Source organism: Epinephelus moara, chromosome 16 (assembly GCF_006386435.1).
Source record: "Epinephelus moara isolate mb chromosome 16, YSFRI_EMoa_1.0, whole genome shotgun sequence".
In the NCBI taxonomy this organism is placed as follows: domain Eukaryota; kingdom Metazoa; phylum Chordata; class Actinopteri; order Perciformes; family Serranidae; genus Epinephelus; species Epinephelus moara.
Genome location: NC_065521.1, coordinates 38,131,252 through 38,150,643, shown reverse-complemented (window position 1 = coordinate 38,150,643; position 19,392 = coordinate 38,131,252). Strand labels below are relative to the sequence as shown.

Sequence of the window (19,392 nt, the reverse complement as noted above, 5' to 3'; positions counted from 1 at the left end):
TACTCAATTTTGTAATTCTCAAATTATGAGAGCATTTTAGTGCAGTCTGGGATTGGGACATAATTTAATATTTTGCTCTGCTCCAGATGGGTCAATGGAATCAATCAATGAATCAATAATTGCCAGTGTTGCAACGACACAGAGCTGGTTGAAAATCTGCCTTTAAGTTTAAGGTGGCAAAGGAGGAAGAATTTGTGCTATGCCTGAGAGGCAGAATCCAGGGCAGGAAACTGTATGTCTGCAAAGAAAAGATGCTCTTGATGATGAGCTATCAGGAACTGTCCAGTGTTTCTTGGCGTTAAAATTGAACCTGTGCTTAAATTTAGTACATATAATTGCTTTAAGCACGTCTGAGTCTCGCTCCCATCTGTCCACTCATTTTTTATGAGCTGCATCTCACAGTGTTTAAGGAGGCGTTCTCTGTCTCCATTCAGAGGACGATTTGTAGCGATGGTTACACGGGGGCGTCATTGTTTTTCCTTGAATGGGCTCCTACATTGTGAACAATATAATTAGCTGTTGTCTGGTGGAGGAAGTGCGGTTAGTTGTTTTCCTCATAGAGCTGTAACCATGAGGTGAAAGAATTTATGTGAAATATTGTTTCACAAACATAAAGCAGTATTTCTGGTACGTCTGTCACACTAATTCATGTCGTCTGGAAAATTATTCACCTGCAAAGTGTTGCAGCTGGATTAAATATCAAGAAGGTTTCACCACAGTGACATAAGTGGTTATAAATCATCACCTTTAAGAGGCAGTGGGCAGATAATCTTGTTTTTTGGAGTTAACACTGAATTAATTTGCTTCCTTTGACGTAAACAAAATTACTCGGAAGTTATTCTTAAACGCTTCAAGACAAATGGCTCTAAATGATGGTGTAAGAAGGCGTGAACAGGCTGTTAGTGTCGGAAATATGTATTGGTTGGTTTTGGTCGTCCACGCATCACATTCTTGTAAAAGGTTTATTATGTGGCTTTGAGGCCGTCCTGAACAGACACTTGATGGTATAAAAACTGGATCCCCAAACTAAGACAACAGCCTCAGCCCTGACTCAGAGGGGACTAATACTCTGAGGATGGATGTAGATGGAGGAACGGCAGTCTCCAGAGATGCTTAAAACAATCCAGAACTTGTTTATTATTAGTTGAGAAGTTTTTATTTCCCCATAGTGATGGAAAAAGACCCAAACTGGAAAATGGAATATAAACTGGAGTTAATGGTGCTTCTTGTGCTGCTGATCACAGCTTCATCTGTCGGCCTGAGGAGAGAAGAATTTACTGAAGCAGTGGTAAGAAACTTAAGGAAGATGAGATGTTGAAACATAAATTTGTCCTACAAAACTGTAAAAACAAAACCTGTGATCAGTTTTCAAGTATTTCTTAGAGGTAAATGTCCTGATTTAAGTCTTTATCCATCTTTTTTTACAGTTTGAAGCTGCCTAATAACACTGATTGTGATTATGTATAATCTATATGCTATATAAAACCAGCGATGGTGCAGTCTCAGCTGTCCATACTGCAGGAAATTAATTATTTATTTTGGTTGCGGGGATGATTTTGGCTATAATAATGTATCATGGCTGTTGCTGAAAGAACTGTAGAAGAGATCATTTGTGGTGCAGCCACTAATGCCAACAATTCACTTTGATGATATCAGTGCTGCCTAGCGTTTCATCCAGGGCACCAAAAACAACCCTGTGACAGGACTTGTTGCATCTTGCAAAACAAATTCTAAGACATTGTTGAGACTTAAGTGTTTTTGAAAAGGTGTCAGTAAAATGGCTCTCTACAGTCATACAGCCTACAGTTATTTTGCAGATTAAGATTTTGCAAACAAAACAAATGATGGCAAAAATAAGTTCTGCTGTAGATTTAACTACCCTGTAAGTCGTTACAATAAACACCTCAATCTGTTATGACATTAAAGCAGTGGTTCTCAAACTGTGGGGTGGACCACCTTTGGGGGGGCACAGAGCCACTGCAGGTGGGGCGTGGATGACCAGGGGATAAAACACAGAGTGAAACAAAGTTGAATGAATATCATTTATGTAGGTAAAATAAACAAACAAGAGTTTACTGATGCAATCATGCTGACCTTTATTTGACTAAAATTCAACATAGATTCTTTTTTATTAGTTGCTTCCCCAATTATTGCTAAGGATCGATAAAAAAAAATTGTGGTGTGTGTGGGGGCATGAACTTTTTTTGGCTTACAAAGAGGGGCATGATAGGAAAAGTCTGCAAAGTAGCCTACCTACATGTAAATGCATCAATATCTAGATGAGCATTCAGAGAGCACAGACCTAGGGCCAAGTGCCCTATCTCACACTGTCAACAAAAGTGAAGAATAATTTGTGTATCCGCCCTGTGATTCATATCCCCTGCAAAATGTATGGGTTCCTCCTTGGCCCACGCTACACCCCTCCACTGAGTTTTATGAATATCAGGCCACTGTAGTTTTTCTGTAATCCTGCTGACAAACAAACAAACCAAACTGAAAACATGAGTGATCATGATAAATAATATAACAATGTCATAGGAACTATTCTGCTGAATGAGTACTTTTACTTTTATAATCTTTATGATTTTAATGATAATCATTACTCATAAAGCCCTTTTAAAACCAGAGTTACAAAGTGCTTTACATGTCAATAATTAAAAGAGACAAGACATGAAAACACCAAGTTTTCAAAGAACTGATAAAAAACAGGAGTATATAAAACCTAAGGAAATAAAACACAGTTTAAATGAACTTAAAACTCAGGTAAAATCAGGAAAGGCTCTCCAATAAAAGTGTGTTTTAAGAAGGGACTTCAAAGGGATCACTGACTTGGCTGACCTGATTTCCTCGGGCAGACTGTTCCAGTAACTCGGGGCCCTGACAGCAAACGCTCAGTCCCCTTTAGTTTTCAGCTGAGCCTCTGGAACAGACAAAAGTCCTCTGCCCCATTTAGGAACATTTCATTGTTAAAACGTCATAGCACTTTTATCTATAAGTAAAATTTTGCATGCCATACTTGGAGTATTTTTACAGTGTGGCACTGAAGAAATACTTTTTCTATCGCTTTACAATCAGTGCTCTCTCTTCAGGCATATTTAAGGAAGTACGGCTATCTGCACATCCCACTGGACAGTAAAGGCCAAAACCATCCAGCTGAGGAGATAGTGGAAGCACTAAGGTGACCATTTTTCATTCTCTTTACCACTTTGTGAACTCAAGCTTAACATATTTCCCTCTGTTTTTACCTATACCCCAGATTTATATGTTTATTTCTTTCCTTTGTCAGAATCTTTCAGAAAGCAACGAACCTTCAAATATCAGGAAAACTAGATTCAGCCACTCTGGCGATGATGAACAGACCTCGGTGTGGACTGGAAGACTCTTTCAATAACAAATCTCTCAAATATCGAGTCATGGGTGGGAAACAGAACTCTTGATATACACTCAGATCCTGATTTTTACTGCAATATTGCTTGGTAAGTCTTGTGAATATTTCCTGATTGAACAGGCCACTGGCGTAAGAAGATGCTGACCTACAGGATCTACAATTACACCCCTGACTTGGGTCAGAGTAAGACCCGTTTGGCCATCCAGAGTGCTTTTAAGTACTGGAGTGATGTGTCACCTTTAAAGTTCAAGGAGCTGCAGCGAGGAAGAGCAGACATCAGGATCTCCTTTCACAGAAAAGACAAGTCGTGTCCAGTTCCCTTTGATGGACGAGGTGGGAACAACTTTCTTGAAATGTCTGCCATTCCTTGAAAAGTTTTGTGGTCTATGGAGGCCCATTACAATGATGGAGTATAATAATCATAATGAGTGACTTCCTAGAATGGCAAATTAATGACTTAGTATCTCAAAATAATAAAAAACTTCCTCAAAATAATGATTCAGTATCTCAAATTAAGGAGTTGGTGTCTCAAAATAATGAGAAAATTAATGATTAATTTGATGATCAATAATAATGATTCTTAAAATTAGATAATATTCAAAATAATGTGTTATTTACTTAAATTAATGGCTTTCCTATCTTTAATAAGTGACTTACTATCTTTAAATAATGAGAAAATTTCTCAAAAATAATGAGTTTGTATCTCAAAACTTTTGATGTAAGCTGGCGGACACTTGAAACGATGATTTGAAGAATTCTTGCTTTATCTTTAAGGTCATGTTTTGGCCCACGCTGATGCCCCTGAGTCAGGCATTGTGCATTTTGACGAAGATGAAGTGTGGACAGAAGGAAAGAACTCCGGCTCCAACCTGAGGATCGTTGCAGCCCACGAGATAGGCCACGCTCTCGGCCTGGGACACTCACAACACTACAGCGCACTGATGGGACCTGTTTACAATGGATACCGCTCAGACTTCAAGCTACATCCGGATGACATACGAGGGATCCAGGCTTTATATGGTAACATCAGAGTAGAGCCACATTGTCAGTGTGTGTGTGGTCTTTGAAGTACAGTTTATACAAGTGCAGTGTTGTTTCTTTTAGGAAAGCCGGGGAAGACTCCTCCGCCCAGAAAGCCAAGTCACATTGTACCAGGAGGTATTCCAAATCCTTGCAAGGCCACTCTGGATGCAGTGATGCTGGGTATAGAGACTCTGGTGCCTTTAGGACAGAAATAAAACATGTCTCTGTATCAGTAATGCATTAACTTACAGCTCTGTTTTCTCCTGCATTGTGTCCCTGCAGGTCCTTTGCGGAAGACATATGTCTTCAGTGGTCAGTACGTGTGGACGATGTCCAGCTCTGGCTACAACACTCCCGTCCTGATCTCTGCACTGTGGAAGGAGCTGCCAGGGAGCCTCAATGCAGCTGTTCACTCTCAGCGGACCAGCAAATCTTATTTTCTGAAAGGTGGATTCATTTCATAATTTCAAAAATGTCTCACCAGATTGTGATGTACGGAGCTGACAGGATTTTAGCTGGCAGTTTAAAATGCAATGCACTCCTCTTTTTCATTCAAAGATGACAAAGTATGGAGATACTCAAGCTTCAAACTTGACCACGGATTCCCTAAACGCCTGGCCAACATTCCTGCTAATATTGATTCAGCCTTCTACTTCAATAAGAACAAAAAACTTATCTTTTTCAAAGTAAGTGCAGACACAATATTTCCCTCAATCTATCATGAGATATTTATTAAATATCTGTTTCATTTACTGGTGATTCAGGGCTCTGGATACTGGCAGTGGGATGAAATTGGCTCGACAGACTTCAGCTCATATCCCAAACCTATTGGACAGCTCTTCCACGGGGCTCCCAGTAACACTGATGCTGCGTTCACATGGACAAACGGCCACATATACTTGTTTAAAGGCACTCAGTACTGGCGTGTAAACCAGCACCACCGAGCAGTGGAGAAGGCCTACCCTCTGAGCATCGCCGCACGCTGGATGCAGTGTGACGACTGAGCCACAAGAGGACACCGGGGATTCAACACAAATGTGACCCTGCAGAATGATTCAGTATAAAAACAGAGAGATGCTTATTTATTTGAAGGAATTAGAGTATTATTATTTTTTGGAAACACAGGCTGCATGAAATCAACACAAATAATTTGTATTTTTTTGTTTATATTATTATTTAAAAAGTAGTTATTCACATACATGCAATAGAATAAGACAAACTAAGACTTGGGTCTGTGTGATTCAGTAAGATTAAATGTTGTTATCCATTGACAAGGTGTTTACAATAGCTTTTTCACATCAGACATTTTGACTGTCATTGTAGGAAAAGCACAGTTGTTGCTAATAATGTTAATGATTGCTTTATTATTATTTACGCCTGTGCTTTCCCCCAGTCATGTCTTGCATGTGAAAAGCCTGTTGCAAGGACTATTGAATAACAGTAAGCACCCGCACACCTGCGATTCACCTCAACCAGAACCATATTTAAATCGACATCTGCCTCATTCTCATGTTAGTTTTGTTGCAGCTGTGTGAAACAACTCACATCTTTGAATTCTTATCAGAACATCCTCTTAAAGCCTCACAGCTGTAAAGTCCTTAATAAACGTCAGTTCTTAATATTTCTGTTTTAACATTTCTTTCGCAGAGAACAACCAGAGTTGAAAATTAAATGTGTAGGCTGTCTATTGTTTTCAAATAAACTAATCAAATGAAACTAAAATCAATACTTGTGTCACCTCTGAACAACTTCAACCTCAGCCAGAGCAAAACAAATGAAACTGAGAACACTCGTGTGGGTGCGCAGGGACTTGTGGCTAAAAGAGATTTTTTTTCAAAGATGAAATAACACCTGCTTCCTCTCAGTACACTCAATGGTTTTGCTGCTGTACTTATGACAGCTAATGTTAGTCAGTGTTAGCAAACTTAAGATGGGTTTTGTTTGTGGAGTAACTGCCATCACTGACTGTTAAAGGAGCAGTATTTATGTCAGCTGTGGCTCAGGAGGTAGAGCGGGTCGTCCTCTAATTGGCAGTTAGATCCCAGGTTTCTCCTCTGTCTGCATGTCGAGGGATATCTTTGGACAAGATACTGAACCCAAATTGCTCCTGATTGGTGTGTGAGTGCATTTATACTGATTTGTACCTTGGCCACTGGTGTGTGAATGGGTGTGAAAAGGTGAATGTGAGTCTGTTGTGTAAAAGTGCTTTCAGTGGTCAGAAGACTAGAAAGGTGCTGTACAATTCAAGTCCATATTTAGGATTAAGTGGCATCTAGCAGTGAAGTTGCAGATTGCAATCAACTGAAAACCCCTCTGCTCACTCCTCCCTTTCCATACGGAGTTGAACCTATGGTGGCCTTCAGATAACATAAAAACCTGAAAGCATGGACATATAAAGAGAACTTGATACAGCTTTAGAAGCAAGGCTCTGTCAGTCTTATGAAAGTTGCTGAGTGGCACATTAAGCTAAAAAAGTTTGACTTCCTGGGTATAAAATTACCCAGATCTTCCACATTGTTGGGCCCATAGAGCAAGCGTACCAGAGATTTCAGCTGGCCAAGCAGCTAACTTCCCTTAAATAGGGATAAAATGATTTAATTGTGCAGCTGTTCTAGACTTTTGAAATGTTATCAGACTGAAGTGATCAAATCCCAATAGTGAAATGAGTCATTTCATGAGGGTTGTGATGCTCGAAGAAATTCATTCAGTGATTGACAGACGTCTCTTTTACGATGTAAGACGCTGTGAGTGGCTGCAATGTCAAATTGGCTTCAAAGCCCAGCGCTGTTACTTGGGGCTTGCATGCAAGGTTCTGTCTTGTGTTTGGTATGTCCAATCTGGGCTACTGTAGAAACATGGCGGTGCAACATGGCGGGCTCCATGGAGGAGGACCTGTTCCCTATGTAGATACGAGATACTCTTTATAAACTAACACAAGTATTAGTAGTTTTGGGTAATTATACACTAATGAAAACATAATCATAAGTATTTTATTCCATTTTCTGCCAACAGATCCCCAGAAATCTATAGATTGCTCCTTTAATTATTGCTTTTGGTGTAACACAGTCTTGCTTTTAGACACATTAGACAAAAACAACACGCTATCAAGCTGTCTTATTCCTGTTAAATCAATGATTTATTTGTTTATTGTCAAACAATCCCTATTTGTTTTAATGTATATCCTTATTTTAATTGCAATATTTTGATATGACTTAATTTTTTATAACAGTAACACTTGAACTTCAAAAGAATTGCAACCCAATCTAATGTAGACACGTGGTACATTGTAATTGGAGAACAAAAGATTATTATGTCATCTTGTGAAAGAAAACAGCTCGACACAACACAACACAAAGTGTCTGTGAGATAAACTGCTGATGATCATGAGTCTGATGACTCTGCATGTTGTATTGCTGTAATTCGGGGGATGTTCTCCGAGCATCTCAAGTCACACCGTGTGCATGTTGATGATTATCTGGTGAAGCTGGTTGAAATGTCTCCATGTAAGTGAACATCTCAGAGGAATGTTCAGTTATCAGTGTATGATAATACAGATATTTGCTCCTTCAGACCGTAAAAACAGGCGAGGCAGCAGTCAGAGGCACCATGGAGCCCGTCTCAAAGTCAAAGTCTATCAGAGTGTGTGTAATGGTGCTGATGCTGCTGGCGGAGGAGCCTGTTCCCATCTGGCGCTCCTGAAGGCTCTGGAGGTAACTCTGAAACAGGAGGAGGAGACACTGTTATTGCACTGATCGTCCACTGTCATTTTATGTGATGAGGCTATTTGTCAGGCAATCAGAGGGAACTGAGAACACTGATTGTCATGGCTGCACTCCTCTCTGAATGATTCATTTGAATCTCAGCCACTGACCGGTGCCAGGACGTCTCCAGCGTAACGTTTCAGCGTTGGAGGCCTGCGCCGACGGGGTGGTGGAGGTCTTCTTCTTGACTCTCTGTATCTGTGCTTCTTAGCATGTTTGTTGTGTTTTTTGTGCGCAGCTGGGAAGCATTGAAAGGGGAGAAAAAATAAAGTTAATGGTGGTTTTGAGCTCAAATTTAAAGTGACAGTTAATTCCTCTTACTTGTAATGTTGTCTATCAATCTAGATTGTTTTGGTGTGAGTTACAGTGTGTTAGAGATATTGGCCGTAGAGATGTCTGCCTTCTCTCCAGTATACTGCAACTATACGTCACTTGCTCGCTTGTGGTGCCCAAAGCACCAAAACAATATGTTTGTAAAACTCAACAGCAATGTCCCTTTCCAGAAATCATGTTTGCCAGCTGTTGCTGCCGGTCATTTGACCGTTTTAAAGACATTTTTTGGGGCTTATTGCCTCTATTTGATGGGACAGCTATAGTGTGAGGGGAGAATGAGAGGGGAATGACATGCAGCAAAGGGCCGTGGGTCGAAATTGGACCCTGGTCACTGCGACACGGACACAGCCTTTGTACATGGTGTGCCTGAGTTACCAGGTGAGCTAGTAGGTGCCCCTCATGTGACCATTTTTCACCTAATTGAAGGTGTCTGATCGTAATAATTTAGAAATAATGTGCAAAATGTTTCTCTGCAAAACCTTTAATGAGATTTTCTGTAAATGTATTGTTAGTGCACTTTATTTGCATTATGACATTTTACTCTAATCTAATGATTTCAGGCTGAACTGGCCCTTTAACATAAAATTGAACGCATCTGTTAGTGCAGATTGAATTAAACTCACCTTCTGTGTGTGATACTCCTTTGGCAGTAAACCTCCATTGCACCAACACACCTATCAGACCCAGAACAGGCCATATCCCAGTGATCGCCCAGTTAAACCAACAGAGTGGACGTGGGACACCTTGACAGAACATATCATACACCTGCTCCGGCAGCCTAAACGTCCCCACCAGGTAATCCACACACAGCATCACAGTGGTGGCTCCAAACACAGATGTGTAGACAATGGTGAACAGTTTCTGCCACTGAAGCGTGAAGAGCCCGGTGACGATGCTGGCGGCCAGTACGACACAGAGAGGCAACCACACTGGAGTGAGGCTGTGAAACTGTCCGATGACCAGCAGGATGGCGAGGGAGAGCAGGCTCCCCAGCTGCAGGCCGCTGAGCAGGAGTCCTATTGTGGACACCAGCATGGTCATCAGCCCGCAGAGCACCCCCACGCCCAAGCCGATCCCTGCCTTTGTCTCTGACCCCAGCTGGGCGTCCAACAGGGGCTCTTTGTGGTACAGCAGGAGAACGGCTGCTGAGCCAAACATGAAGCCAGAGAAGAACATGACCATCTTGAAGCAGCGGTATCCTGAAAAGAGCAATGAAAATAAAGTTAGATAGGATTGTAAAACATATGGTACCATATAGTCATCCATATGTACAAAGGTCCATGGTGTGTTACAGTAGTAATGTGTGAGCATGGGCAGATTATGAGACAGTGGGCCCCTCAACAGACATGAAGAAAGCCCCACACACCTCTTCTACAAAGGAGGAAAACACATCGACTTTGTTTAGCCTCTTTTTGTTGTTGTCTTGCATCTCTTTGTAGCCATTACGCATCTCTCTGTAGTTTTGAGTCTCTTTGTGGTCATTTCAACACTATATGTGGTCATTTTGAGTCTTTCTGTAGTCATTTAGAATTATTTGTAGTTGCCTTGTATCTCGTTGTAGTCATTTTGTGCCTTTTTGTGGTTGTTTTGCCCCTTTTCATAGTCATCGCGAGTCTCTTTGTGTCTCTTTGCAGCTGGTTTGCATCTCTTAGTAGTCTTTTTGTGTCACTGTTCAGTTGTTTCATCTTTCTTTAGGTCATTTTGACTCTTTTTCCTGGTTGGTACGTATTAATTTGAGTGACATTTTGCATGTCAGGGGGGGCCCTGTCACTCAAACTTTTTTGTGACTCTTATATTGACTGGATTTGTGGAAATGCATCAAGTTAAGTACTGTATTAACCAAGCCCTGTGAGAAAAGTAATCACTTTGGTGCTTGTTTCAAAGGTCTGACTCAGGCTGCACAAATCACTCACTGATATCACTTCATACTCAGCTGTCAGCTCAAGTTGAGAAGCCCTGAAACCGGTCGAGTGCTTCTGAGCGAGCCCCCAGGAACAGCACCAAGGTCTGAGGCCAATTAGACATAGTGGTCAAACCGTGTAATTACAACTTCCTGGTGCAACAGGGGTCCAAAAACATTTTTCTCACACACAGTAACAGGAAATGGAGCAGCTGAAACATGGTGGATACATTTTTTGAGCATCATGACCGTCTCAAAATGACATCATCAGAATTTGATCTATTTGGTACGGCAACATTTGGAGAGTCTAGAAGAGCTGCACAATTAAATTACGTTATCCCCATTCAAATTGACAGAGGGCCAAACTGTAACTTAGATGGCCCAGCTGGCTCTGATGCGCCTGCTCTGTGGGTGCTGGGGCTGCTGGTGGATTCACCAAGCTCTGGGTTACTGACCTGGTGACTTAAGTCAATTAAAATATGACTTCCTTTAGTGAGTGACTCATACAAACTGGAGTCAGTAAAAAGAGTCAAACCTTCCATCCCTATATTAAAGTATTTTATGATTGCTTTAAATCAAAGTTTCAACATGGAAAACTCTAAATGCAAAGAGCCAAACTGACTTGCTGTTTCTTGCTTTTAAACACAAAATACTGTCTTCACACACAAAGTGCAGAACACAATAATGTTCTCTGCCCTCAAAATAAAGCCACGTTATGTTAGCACAAGTTTTTATACTTACTACAAAGTGTACAGACCACTGACTCACTGTTTGTAAGCATTCCATTACAGCATTATTGTAGTTTATTGTGTTTTAATCAAAATTTATAAGTTAAGTGATAGAAATATCTAAGGTTTGGGGTCTTGAACTGAAACAAACTTTGTGATGGATGCTGAAAAAAGTAAACTTATTGAGTCAAGAACAATCACAGTCGTCATTTAGACGCTAGACTACATCATTCATATTACAGTAATACAGCACATTCACTAAATAAAATGATCAGCGGTTCCCAACTGGTGGGTCGCAGTCCAAAAGTGGGTCGTGAGTCCATTCTAAATGATCCGCAAGTGACGTGCAAATGTTTCAAGTTTGTAATAAACACTTTATTTTGAAGTACAGCAAATTTCCAAATCAAAGCATTTATTCTGAAGTGCCGTTCCTGCTGTACAGTGAGTGAATAACGGACTTCTACAACCGCACACTAGCTTGACGACAAGGCCAAACACACAAGCAGTAGCTCAGTCCATAGGGACTTGGGTTGGGAACTGGAGGGTCGCCTGTTCAAGTCCCCGCGTGGACTGGTAGCTGGAGAAGTGTCAGTTCACCTCCTGGGCACTCCCAAGGTGCCTTTGCCCCAACCGCTCCCTCACTCTGACATCTCTCCACTTAGTGCATGTATAGGTCCTGTTTGTGCATGCCTGTGTGTAATTGACAACAAGAGTGAAAAAACTGAATTAATAATTAAAAAAGTATATATAGTGTCTGATGCCAGAGGTGCCCAAGCACCGGACTTCGACGAGACTGAGACCGAGTTGCATGGCCAAACGCAAGCATGCAATGCTTAAGTTATTAAACCCTGTGGACCTTGAACCGATGACTTACGAGAAATCTGGACCCCGTGGCTGGACCAGCTGGGAACCACTGCTCCAAAACATTTAAAATCATGATCTCTGCATGTATTGCACATTTTTCTTTCACTGCAATTTGAATAATTTTGAGGTTATGAACATGCAAACCTTCATTTTATGAAAAAGAATTACTGTTTTATAACATTATTTGATAATAGCAGTTTTAATTTGAGCCATAATGAGTTTTATGATGTTTATGAGACTTTGAGGCCAATATTTGGAATATAGCATTTGGAGTTTTGCAAATTATAGTTGTAAAAATTGTGAAAATTGAGCCATTGAGCAACTTGAATACACTGTAAATGTGATGAAGTACAGCCTGCTTTTAGTTTGGATATTAGCATATAGATTCTGAATGTCCTCACTGACCTAAATGTAAATGCTCCAACACTGAGAAGCAGTTTCATAACACTACAGTACTCTGACAGAATTTTAACTGAAAGCTGCTTGGAAGACCCTGCTGATGTTGACGGGTCACACATCGCTGAAATTCATTTTGTAAGTTAATTTGTTACAGTTTTCATGTCCAGCTCCAACATCTGTCACTAACACTTTTAATGTGAGTAATATCAGAACTCAGAGCTGAGACAACTCCGACAATGCTCCGTCCGCCTGCACCACTGACACTGCTGATTTTCTTCAAATGATTAATTATTTACAGTCTTAAAATTCCTTATGCAACACTGCGAGAGTTGCTGCAGGAGCACAGGCTTCAGGGCAGCGTGTGTTTACATAATGTCACATGTTTCGTGTCCACAGGTCACACTCCTCCTAATCAGGCTCACAGTTTGTATTTATTGGATTTGTGTCCACATATTTTCTCAGTGAAAACAGAAACAGAAATAAAGCTTTGTTGAACTCTTTTGCCTCATATTGCTTTTTTGGGGTAAATCCTCCTCACAGCATTATTACCCAATATACAGCTCTACAAACTGCTGTTACACAGAAAAACAACTTCACTGTCAGAACTCAGCGCTGAAAGATGCACTCAGATCTGTTACTTAGATAGTAATACCACAATGTAGAAATACTCTGTTACAAGTAAAAGTCTTGCTTTCAATTTTTTTTACTTAAAGCAAAACTAAAAAAAGACTGGATTCTAATTATTGAAGCATTAATCTATTCATCACTTTAATTTTGCAGCTGGTAAAGTTTGACCTTACTTTAATGACTTTATACACCGCTTTGTAGCTTGTGAATTTCCCCTCAAGGAACAAGCAAGTTTTATCCTAATCTATAATACTGCATCATCATTTGACTCTCTGTTGGTCCGCATCTGTAGCAGACTAATTCATCAGCCAAGCGGCTGCTCCTACCACAAAGGAGTTCAATCCCCCCAAAGAGCAAATATGCGAGCGCTGTGCCGGACTGTCATGGTGAAGAGACAGCTGAGCCAGAAGGCAAAGCTCTCAATTTACTGGTTTATCTACGTCCCAATGCTCACCTATGGTCATGAGCTCTGGGTAGTGACCAAAAGAATGAGGTCACGGATACAAGCGGCCAAAATGAGTCTTCCCAGAAGGGTGGTTGGGCTCAGCCTTAGAGATAGAGTTAGGAGCTTGGACATTGGAGTAAAGCCACTGCTTCTTTGTGTCGAAAGGGGTCAGTTGAGGTGGGCCATGTATCTGATCAGAATGCCCCCTGGGTGCCCTCCGATAAAGGTGTTCCAGGCACATCCAACTGGTAGGAGGCCCCGGGGCAGACCCAGAACATGCTGGAGGGATTACATATCTTGTCTGGTCTGGGGACACCTTGAGGTCCCCCAGGAGGAGCTGGAAGGCGTTGCTGGGGAGAAGGACGTCTGGAGTACTCTGCTCAGCCTGCTGCCCACACGACCCGACTTCGGATAAGCGGTTGAAGTAGGTTGGATGGATTTATTTATTTATTGATAAATATTTACCTGCCTCAACAATGTCACACCAGCTGGCACTGTTTTCATCATGTCTGTGTCATCATGGCAAAATGTGGTCCTGGTGACACCATTTGAAGAAACTACCGCAGAAGCAGTTTTGGGTATTTTGTGTTTGGTGTTTATATCATCTGTCAGTCTGTCTGTCTGTGGACAGATTTTGTCATTGTGATAAAGTCACAACCGTGCAAGATGCAGTCACAAAACCTAACAGGTGTGCAACTGAGATTAAAATGAATGCTGAGTTCGAAGATGGTAGTGGTTCGAGCAAGGGAGCTGGAAGTAGGTATGGGGCCAAGGTGGCAATCTGAATCATTTCCAAGGGCCCGCTCTCTCTACGAGCTCCTCCACCCCACGGGCCCCAGTGCAACCACACTACCTGAACTGTCTAAATTTACACCCCTGATAAACGTTTCTAAAGTAATGTGGTATATAAGCTGACTTTGTGCTGAAAGTGGTTTTTGTGCCTAAAATGAACTACACCTTAACCATAGCATTGTTGAAAGTATTCATGTATCTGCTAATAACATATTGTGGTTTGCAGAAACCACCACCTGGTGATTGGGTTGACTATACACTGAAACTAACATGAGCTTTCATCAGGTTTAACTTTATAAAAGCAGTGTGATGTCACACATTACAACAGGTGGCACCTCATTAATGCTGCCCGTGTCAAATTCAAACAGAGGCCTCCATCTGCCTCCTCCAGCTTTGTGCTTATCCACCCTAAAACCCTGACAGCTTTCAGACATCTGCCACTGCCGGTTTAAGCCATCAGGTGAGCTAATAAAACATTTAGAGAAACATGAAAACAGTGAACAGCAGGGACGTGTTGAACTTAAAGTAACCCGTCCTCACTGCTGTAATATGTGTATACAGGTAATATTAGTCCTGGTGTTGTGATACATACCGAAAAAGGTGTAGATGAGGCCAAATGAAAGGCAGACGGAGCAGACAACAGTTGGGATGACATCATACTTGATATTAATCTCAAGCGTACATATGTCCACCTCAGCTAAGCCGGGCTCCTCGGTAACATAAAGTGAAGTGACTGCCATCTTAGAGGATTATCACTGCTGTTGCCGTGCAGGTGGTCTTTGTTCATTGACGGGGGGAAACTGGAACGTCCTCCATGTGGCGTTCAGGAAAAGAGGAAGCTCTCAAACGAAGAACTTGAACCAAATGGTTTCCTGTTGTGCACCTGCAAAAAGCAAAAGTTATGTCAGTTTCCATGGCAACATAAAGTCAGATCCACTCAGTTTGTTTCCCAGGCTGATGACCTGAGAGCTCAGTCTTCACACCTCATGAACATCCTGGGAAGTAATCCTTCAAAATACTGCTTTTATTCGATTTGAATTCATGTTGTTATTTGAGTGTAGACATGAGAGGATGTGGCTCTTTCTCATGTGCCAATTTCCTGTTCAGGAACCAGAGAAGGAAACTGGGGATCCCCTCTGAGTTCAACGTCTCTCTTTCCTGGTTCTTTTGTTTAGGAACAGGATACAGATGAGGAAATGACCTTGTGGCTCGTGGTCACCGTCATACAGGTTTATTGTTCCCGGCATGTGGTTAGGTACTCCGTTTACTGAACAATATGACAAAAACAAACCGCTGACAAACAAGTAAGTGGTGAGAGAAGTATTCAGATCCTTTGTTTAAGTAAAACTAGAAATACTACAGTGTAGAAATACTCTCTGATCTCTTTTTAACCTACAATAATATCTTGATTTAAGTGCTGATTATATTTTGTATCATTAATCTTACTCAAAATATAAATGCAGCTAAACAGTACTCTTTGGCTTCTAATCATAGGTGAACTTATTTTGGTGCTGTATGGTGCCCATCTTTTAAAAGGTATAGGTGCTTGACCCTGTCTCCTAGAAATTACGTTTGTAAGTGCTTTCTTAATTACGTTGTTGTGGCAACATAATTGGTGCCCGTATTATGTTCAGAGACAACCTTTCCTTCAGGTAACAAAACACTACATTCATGAACCACTCATGTACCACTGGACGGAGGATGGCAGGTGTACAAAATGCAGGATCTTGGATCTTGAACTTTGGGCTCACATCCAGACTTCTGTCTCAGTTTAGGCAACAAAAGCACTTCAATTAATTTTAGGGAAAGATCACGGCCGAATGTTACTAAAGAAAGTAATAAAAAAAGATAGTAATGCTGGAGTCACTACGACTGGATACTGTATTGCAGTTTTGGAGGAGAACAACTGAAATATGTTGTCAGTGAACATTTTGCTGATTCATTCAGTATCAACTTTCGCGACTTGCCAGATGTGTTACTTTGCAATGTTTCCTCATTATGTTAATACAAAACATAACTTGCTCAGCATTACATTTTCCTTAAAACATATTTGCTGTTTCTAATCAGTTGTATTTAAATGTAATTTCGAGGAGACATGGCTGAAGCGTCAAATAGTGCTATAAAGAAACATTACAGGTGCCACATAACACTATATTTTTTTACATTTTAGCCTGGGGGACCTTAAATGATACCAGATAACACCATGGACAAGTCAACATGCTTCTAAATTACACTTTTACATAACATATATATGATTATTAATCATTTCGTACAAACTGTTGGCTTAAAAGTTTCAGAATCCTGTAGTAAACATTTACAAATTATGATTCAAACCTGGAATATTTCTATGCACATGGGGCAAAACAGTTGATAGCCACTGCTTTAACTTAACTTTTTCTCTGGAAATACATAGTTTGTAGGCTATTTTAATAAAGTTTTTTTATTGCTTCCCCAGTACACTAAACTAAACTAACTGAAAAACCTGTAGAGAACCTTCAAAGTACAATACACAGGGTTAAAAGGTTCTTTATTGGTTCTCCAACTTAGTTTAGTTTAGTTTTCCGGGAAAAGAACCAGTAGAGAACCCCTAAAGAACCATAAAGGGGCTTAAAAAGGTCTTAATGTGGCAGCAGTGCTCTATAGCATCTTAACCCACAGTACAGAACGAAAGAGGAACTATCATTTTTCTGTAATGAAGTAAAAAGTACAATTTTTGCCTCTCACCTGTTGTGGGAAAGTAGCATAAAGTAGTACTTTGAACCACTGGTGACAGCTTTGCCTCACTTATAAACTTCAACAATTCAATATGAATTATTTATTTCTCATCTGAAGGACACTAAAACCAACTTAAGGTGTGAATCACGTTTACAGACTCGTCCTGTGTTGGCTCACGGTGTAACGTCTGTCTAGCTCCAGTGTTTAATACTGTGAGGACTTTGTAAGCCGTTGAGGCAGATCTCACCGTCAGCAAATGGAATTAGAGGAGCTTTAGCAGGTGAGCGATCCTCCTGTCTGTTTATCTTCACTCTGTGTCCTCTCGTAAAGGTGAGTGTGAAACACAAAAACACTTACACTTTCTTGTTGGTTACAGGAAAAATAAAACTTATTGAGTGCTTTGTAGAGGATGAAAAGCTCCTGAAATAATTCCTCTTTTATTGGTTTGGTTTTGTGAAATTGCACTTAATGAAAAATTACTTCTGTAATGTCTTTGTGCAATAAAGTGACAGTATCACCTACAAGATCAAAGGATTTCCTAACAAAATATGTAATAAAAAACAAGATAAATCTCTCTTAAATAAAAGCATGACATGAAGAAATAACATATCTGTGGCCTACCTGGAATAAGGCATATCTTCACAGAGAAAGTGTGAGCTTCAACAGAGAAGCAGTCTTCTGTGGTAGTTTGTCACATTCCTGTAAAGCCAACAGGGAGCTGTCAGAGTCTGTGTGACTGTGTCGTTCCCTCTGTGAGCTGTGGGCGAGACTCAGCGTCCGACCTGTGCACATGTGAGCAGCTGACGCCTGACTCTGAGAGGGGGACCATCTGCTCCCAGCGACAGTAGGCGGCTGCTGCCAAGTCCAAGGCCGAGCCAGCTGAAAGTCCAAGCTCTCACTAACTAACCGTGATCCTACTGGAGCCTCGACTTTGTCTCTGCATCAGCACGTCAGAGCTTTATTTCACTCCATGTGGCACTTTTAATTAAGGTTAACGTCGGCCAGAGGTAAAGGGATATTACAGTGGAGCCTCTTCTGACCCCTAAAATGTCTTTTTTTCAGGGACTTTCCTGAAGAATCTCATTTAATCCGCTCGTTATTGGACAGACTTTACTAGGAAATTAATGTACAGGGTCTGTGAGGAATAACTACAGCTATTCTTCATGTCTCAGGGTTTTAGCGTTGTCTAAGGGAGTGTCAGTTTTCATGAATTTATGACCAAATACATGCAAAACTAATGCTTTTCCCATCAGCCTCAGCTCCACTGCATCTGATCCATTAATAAAATCTTTGCGTGTCAACCAGCAGTGGAATGTTACTAAGTAAATTAACTCAAGTACTGTTAGTAGTATTTCCATTTGATGTTTATGCAACTTTATACATCTACTTCGTGTCTCGGAGGCAAACGTACTTTTTACTTACTTTTTACTCCACTACATTTGTCTGACAGCTTTAGTTATTTACTTACTACAGGATACATTTTTCATCCACTGAATGTATCTCTAAATTTCATAATGTTGAATGTTTCTAATGAACTGAGGCCCCCATTAGACAGAGCACATTTTCATAGCATGGGGCAGCTTTTTGTAATGGCTTTCAGTGAGAGTGAAGTATTAGCTGAGTGCTTCCTTAATGTGTTGGGAAAACTCCTTCTTCTCCTAGTATTTTAGGGCATTTATTGGCAGACATGGAATACAATAATCATAACCATGTTTTTATTAGTTTATAATCACCTGAAACTGAGAATCGTAGGGTTTTTTTTTTTTACCTTAGAACCACATACAGATCGGCAGTACAATGGCTGTAAGGAACAAAACATTTAGGCTACTGGGAACAAGCCTTCACAAGTTAAGGGGGGACTCATTCATTCATATCTTGAAGTGAGAGTTCAAGAGACCCCTTTGAAAATGGCAATACAAGTTGTTCCCTGCACCGCTACAAATATATGATGATCTTATAGAATATGATGCTTTGCTGTAGATTAAACTACCCTGCTGTATTTAAAGGAATCAGAAATAGCACAACTTTCAACATCTACAGCAGCAAAAAGTTCTTCAGCACAAAATACTGCTGTGCAAGTTAAGCTAATGCACCAACAATAGTCAATATCTGTCAGGAAGTTTAGAACAAGGCAACAAGGAAGCGATCCAGACATACAGGAACAGGTCAGTGATTTATTAAACAAGTGCAGATACAGTACAAAAGCTTACAGGCAGATGTCAGGGTTAAGGTTGCGGGTTCAGGTGGTTGGAAGCAATATTGACAATCTGGCAGGGAGTGAGCAGACATACTGAAGGGCTGATGAGAAGACTGGAAAACAGTTGAGCTATTACAAGAGCGTCAGGTGACTTGGAGAGGTGGGAAAGTCTGAGGACATCTGGTGGATGGATGGAGGCAATGCTCGGAGCTGGGGAGAG

The 19,392-nt window shown here is 40.8% G+C and overlaps 2 protein-coding genes across 2 annotated transcripts; one reads left to right on the top strand and one right to left on the bottom strand.

Moving 5' to 3' along the window:
• The first annotated feature begins 1,195 nt into the window (after window positions 1-1,195).
• On the top strand, window positions 1,196-7,531 carry LOC126403319 (matrix metalloproteinase-19-like). The gene is made up of 9 exons (XM_050065908.1): window positions 1,196-1,288; window positions 3,090-3,178; window positions 3,287-3,417; window positions 3,509-3,721; window positions 4,163-4,408; window positions 4,493-4,591; window positions 4,694-4,858; window positions 4,970-5,097; window positions 5,176-7,531. The coding sequence occupies exons 1-9, from the start codon at window positions 1,196-1,198 to the stop codon at window positions 5,413-5,415; spliced, it is 1,404 nt and encodes a 467-aa protein (XP_049921865.1). The 3' UTR covers window positions 5,416-7,531.
• Window positions 7,532-7,680: 149 nt separating this feature from the next.
• Window positions 7,681-17,817, bottom strand: LOC126403317 (transmembrane protein 198-like). Its single transcript, XM_050065907.1, has 5 exons — window positions 17,597-17,817; window positions 14,853-15,143; window positions 9,129-9,704; window positions 8,283-8,410; window positions 7,681-8,127 (listed from the first exon to the last, which is right to left on the bottom strand). Exons 2-5 carry the CDS (start codon window positions 14,998-15,000, stop codon window positions 7,978-7,980), a joined length of 1,002 nt encoding a protein of 333 aa, XP_049921864.1. The 5' UTR covers window positions 15,001-15,143; window positions 17,597-17,817; the 3' UTR covers window positions 7,681-7,977.
• Between the last annotated feature and the right edge of the window lie 1,575 nt (window positions 17,818-19,392).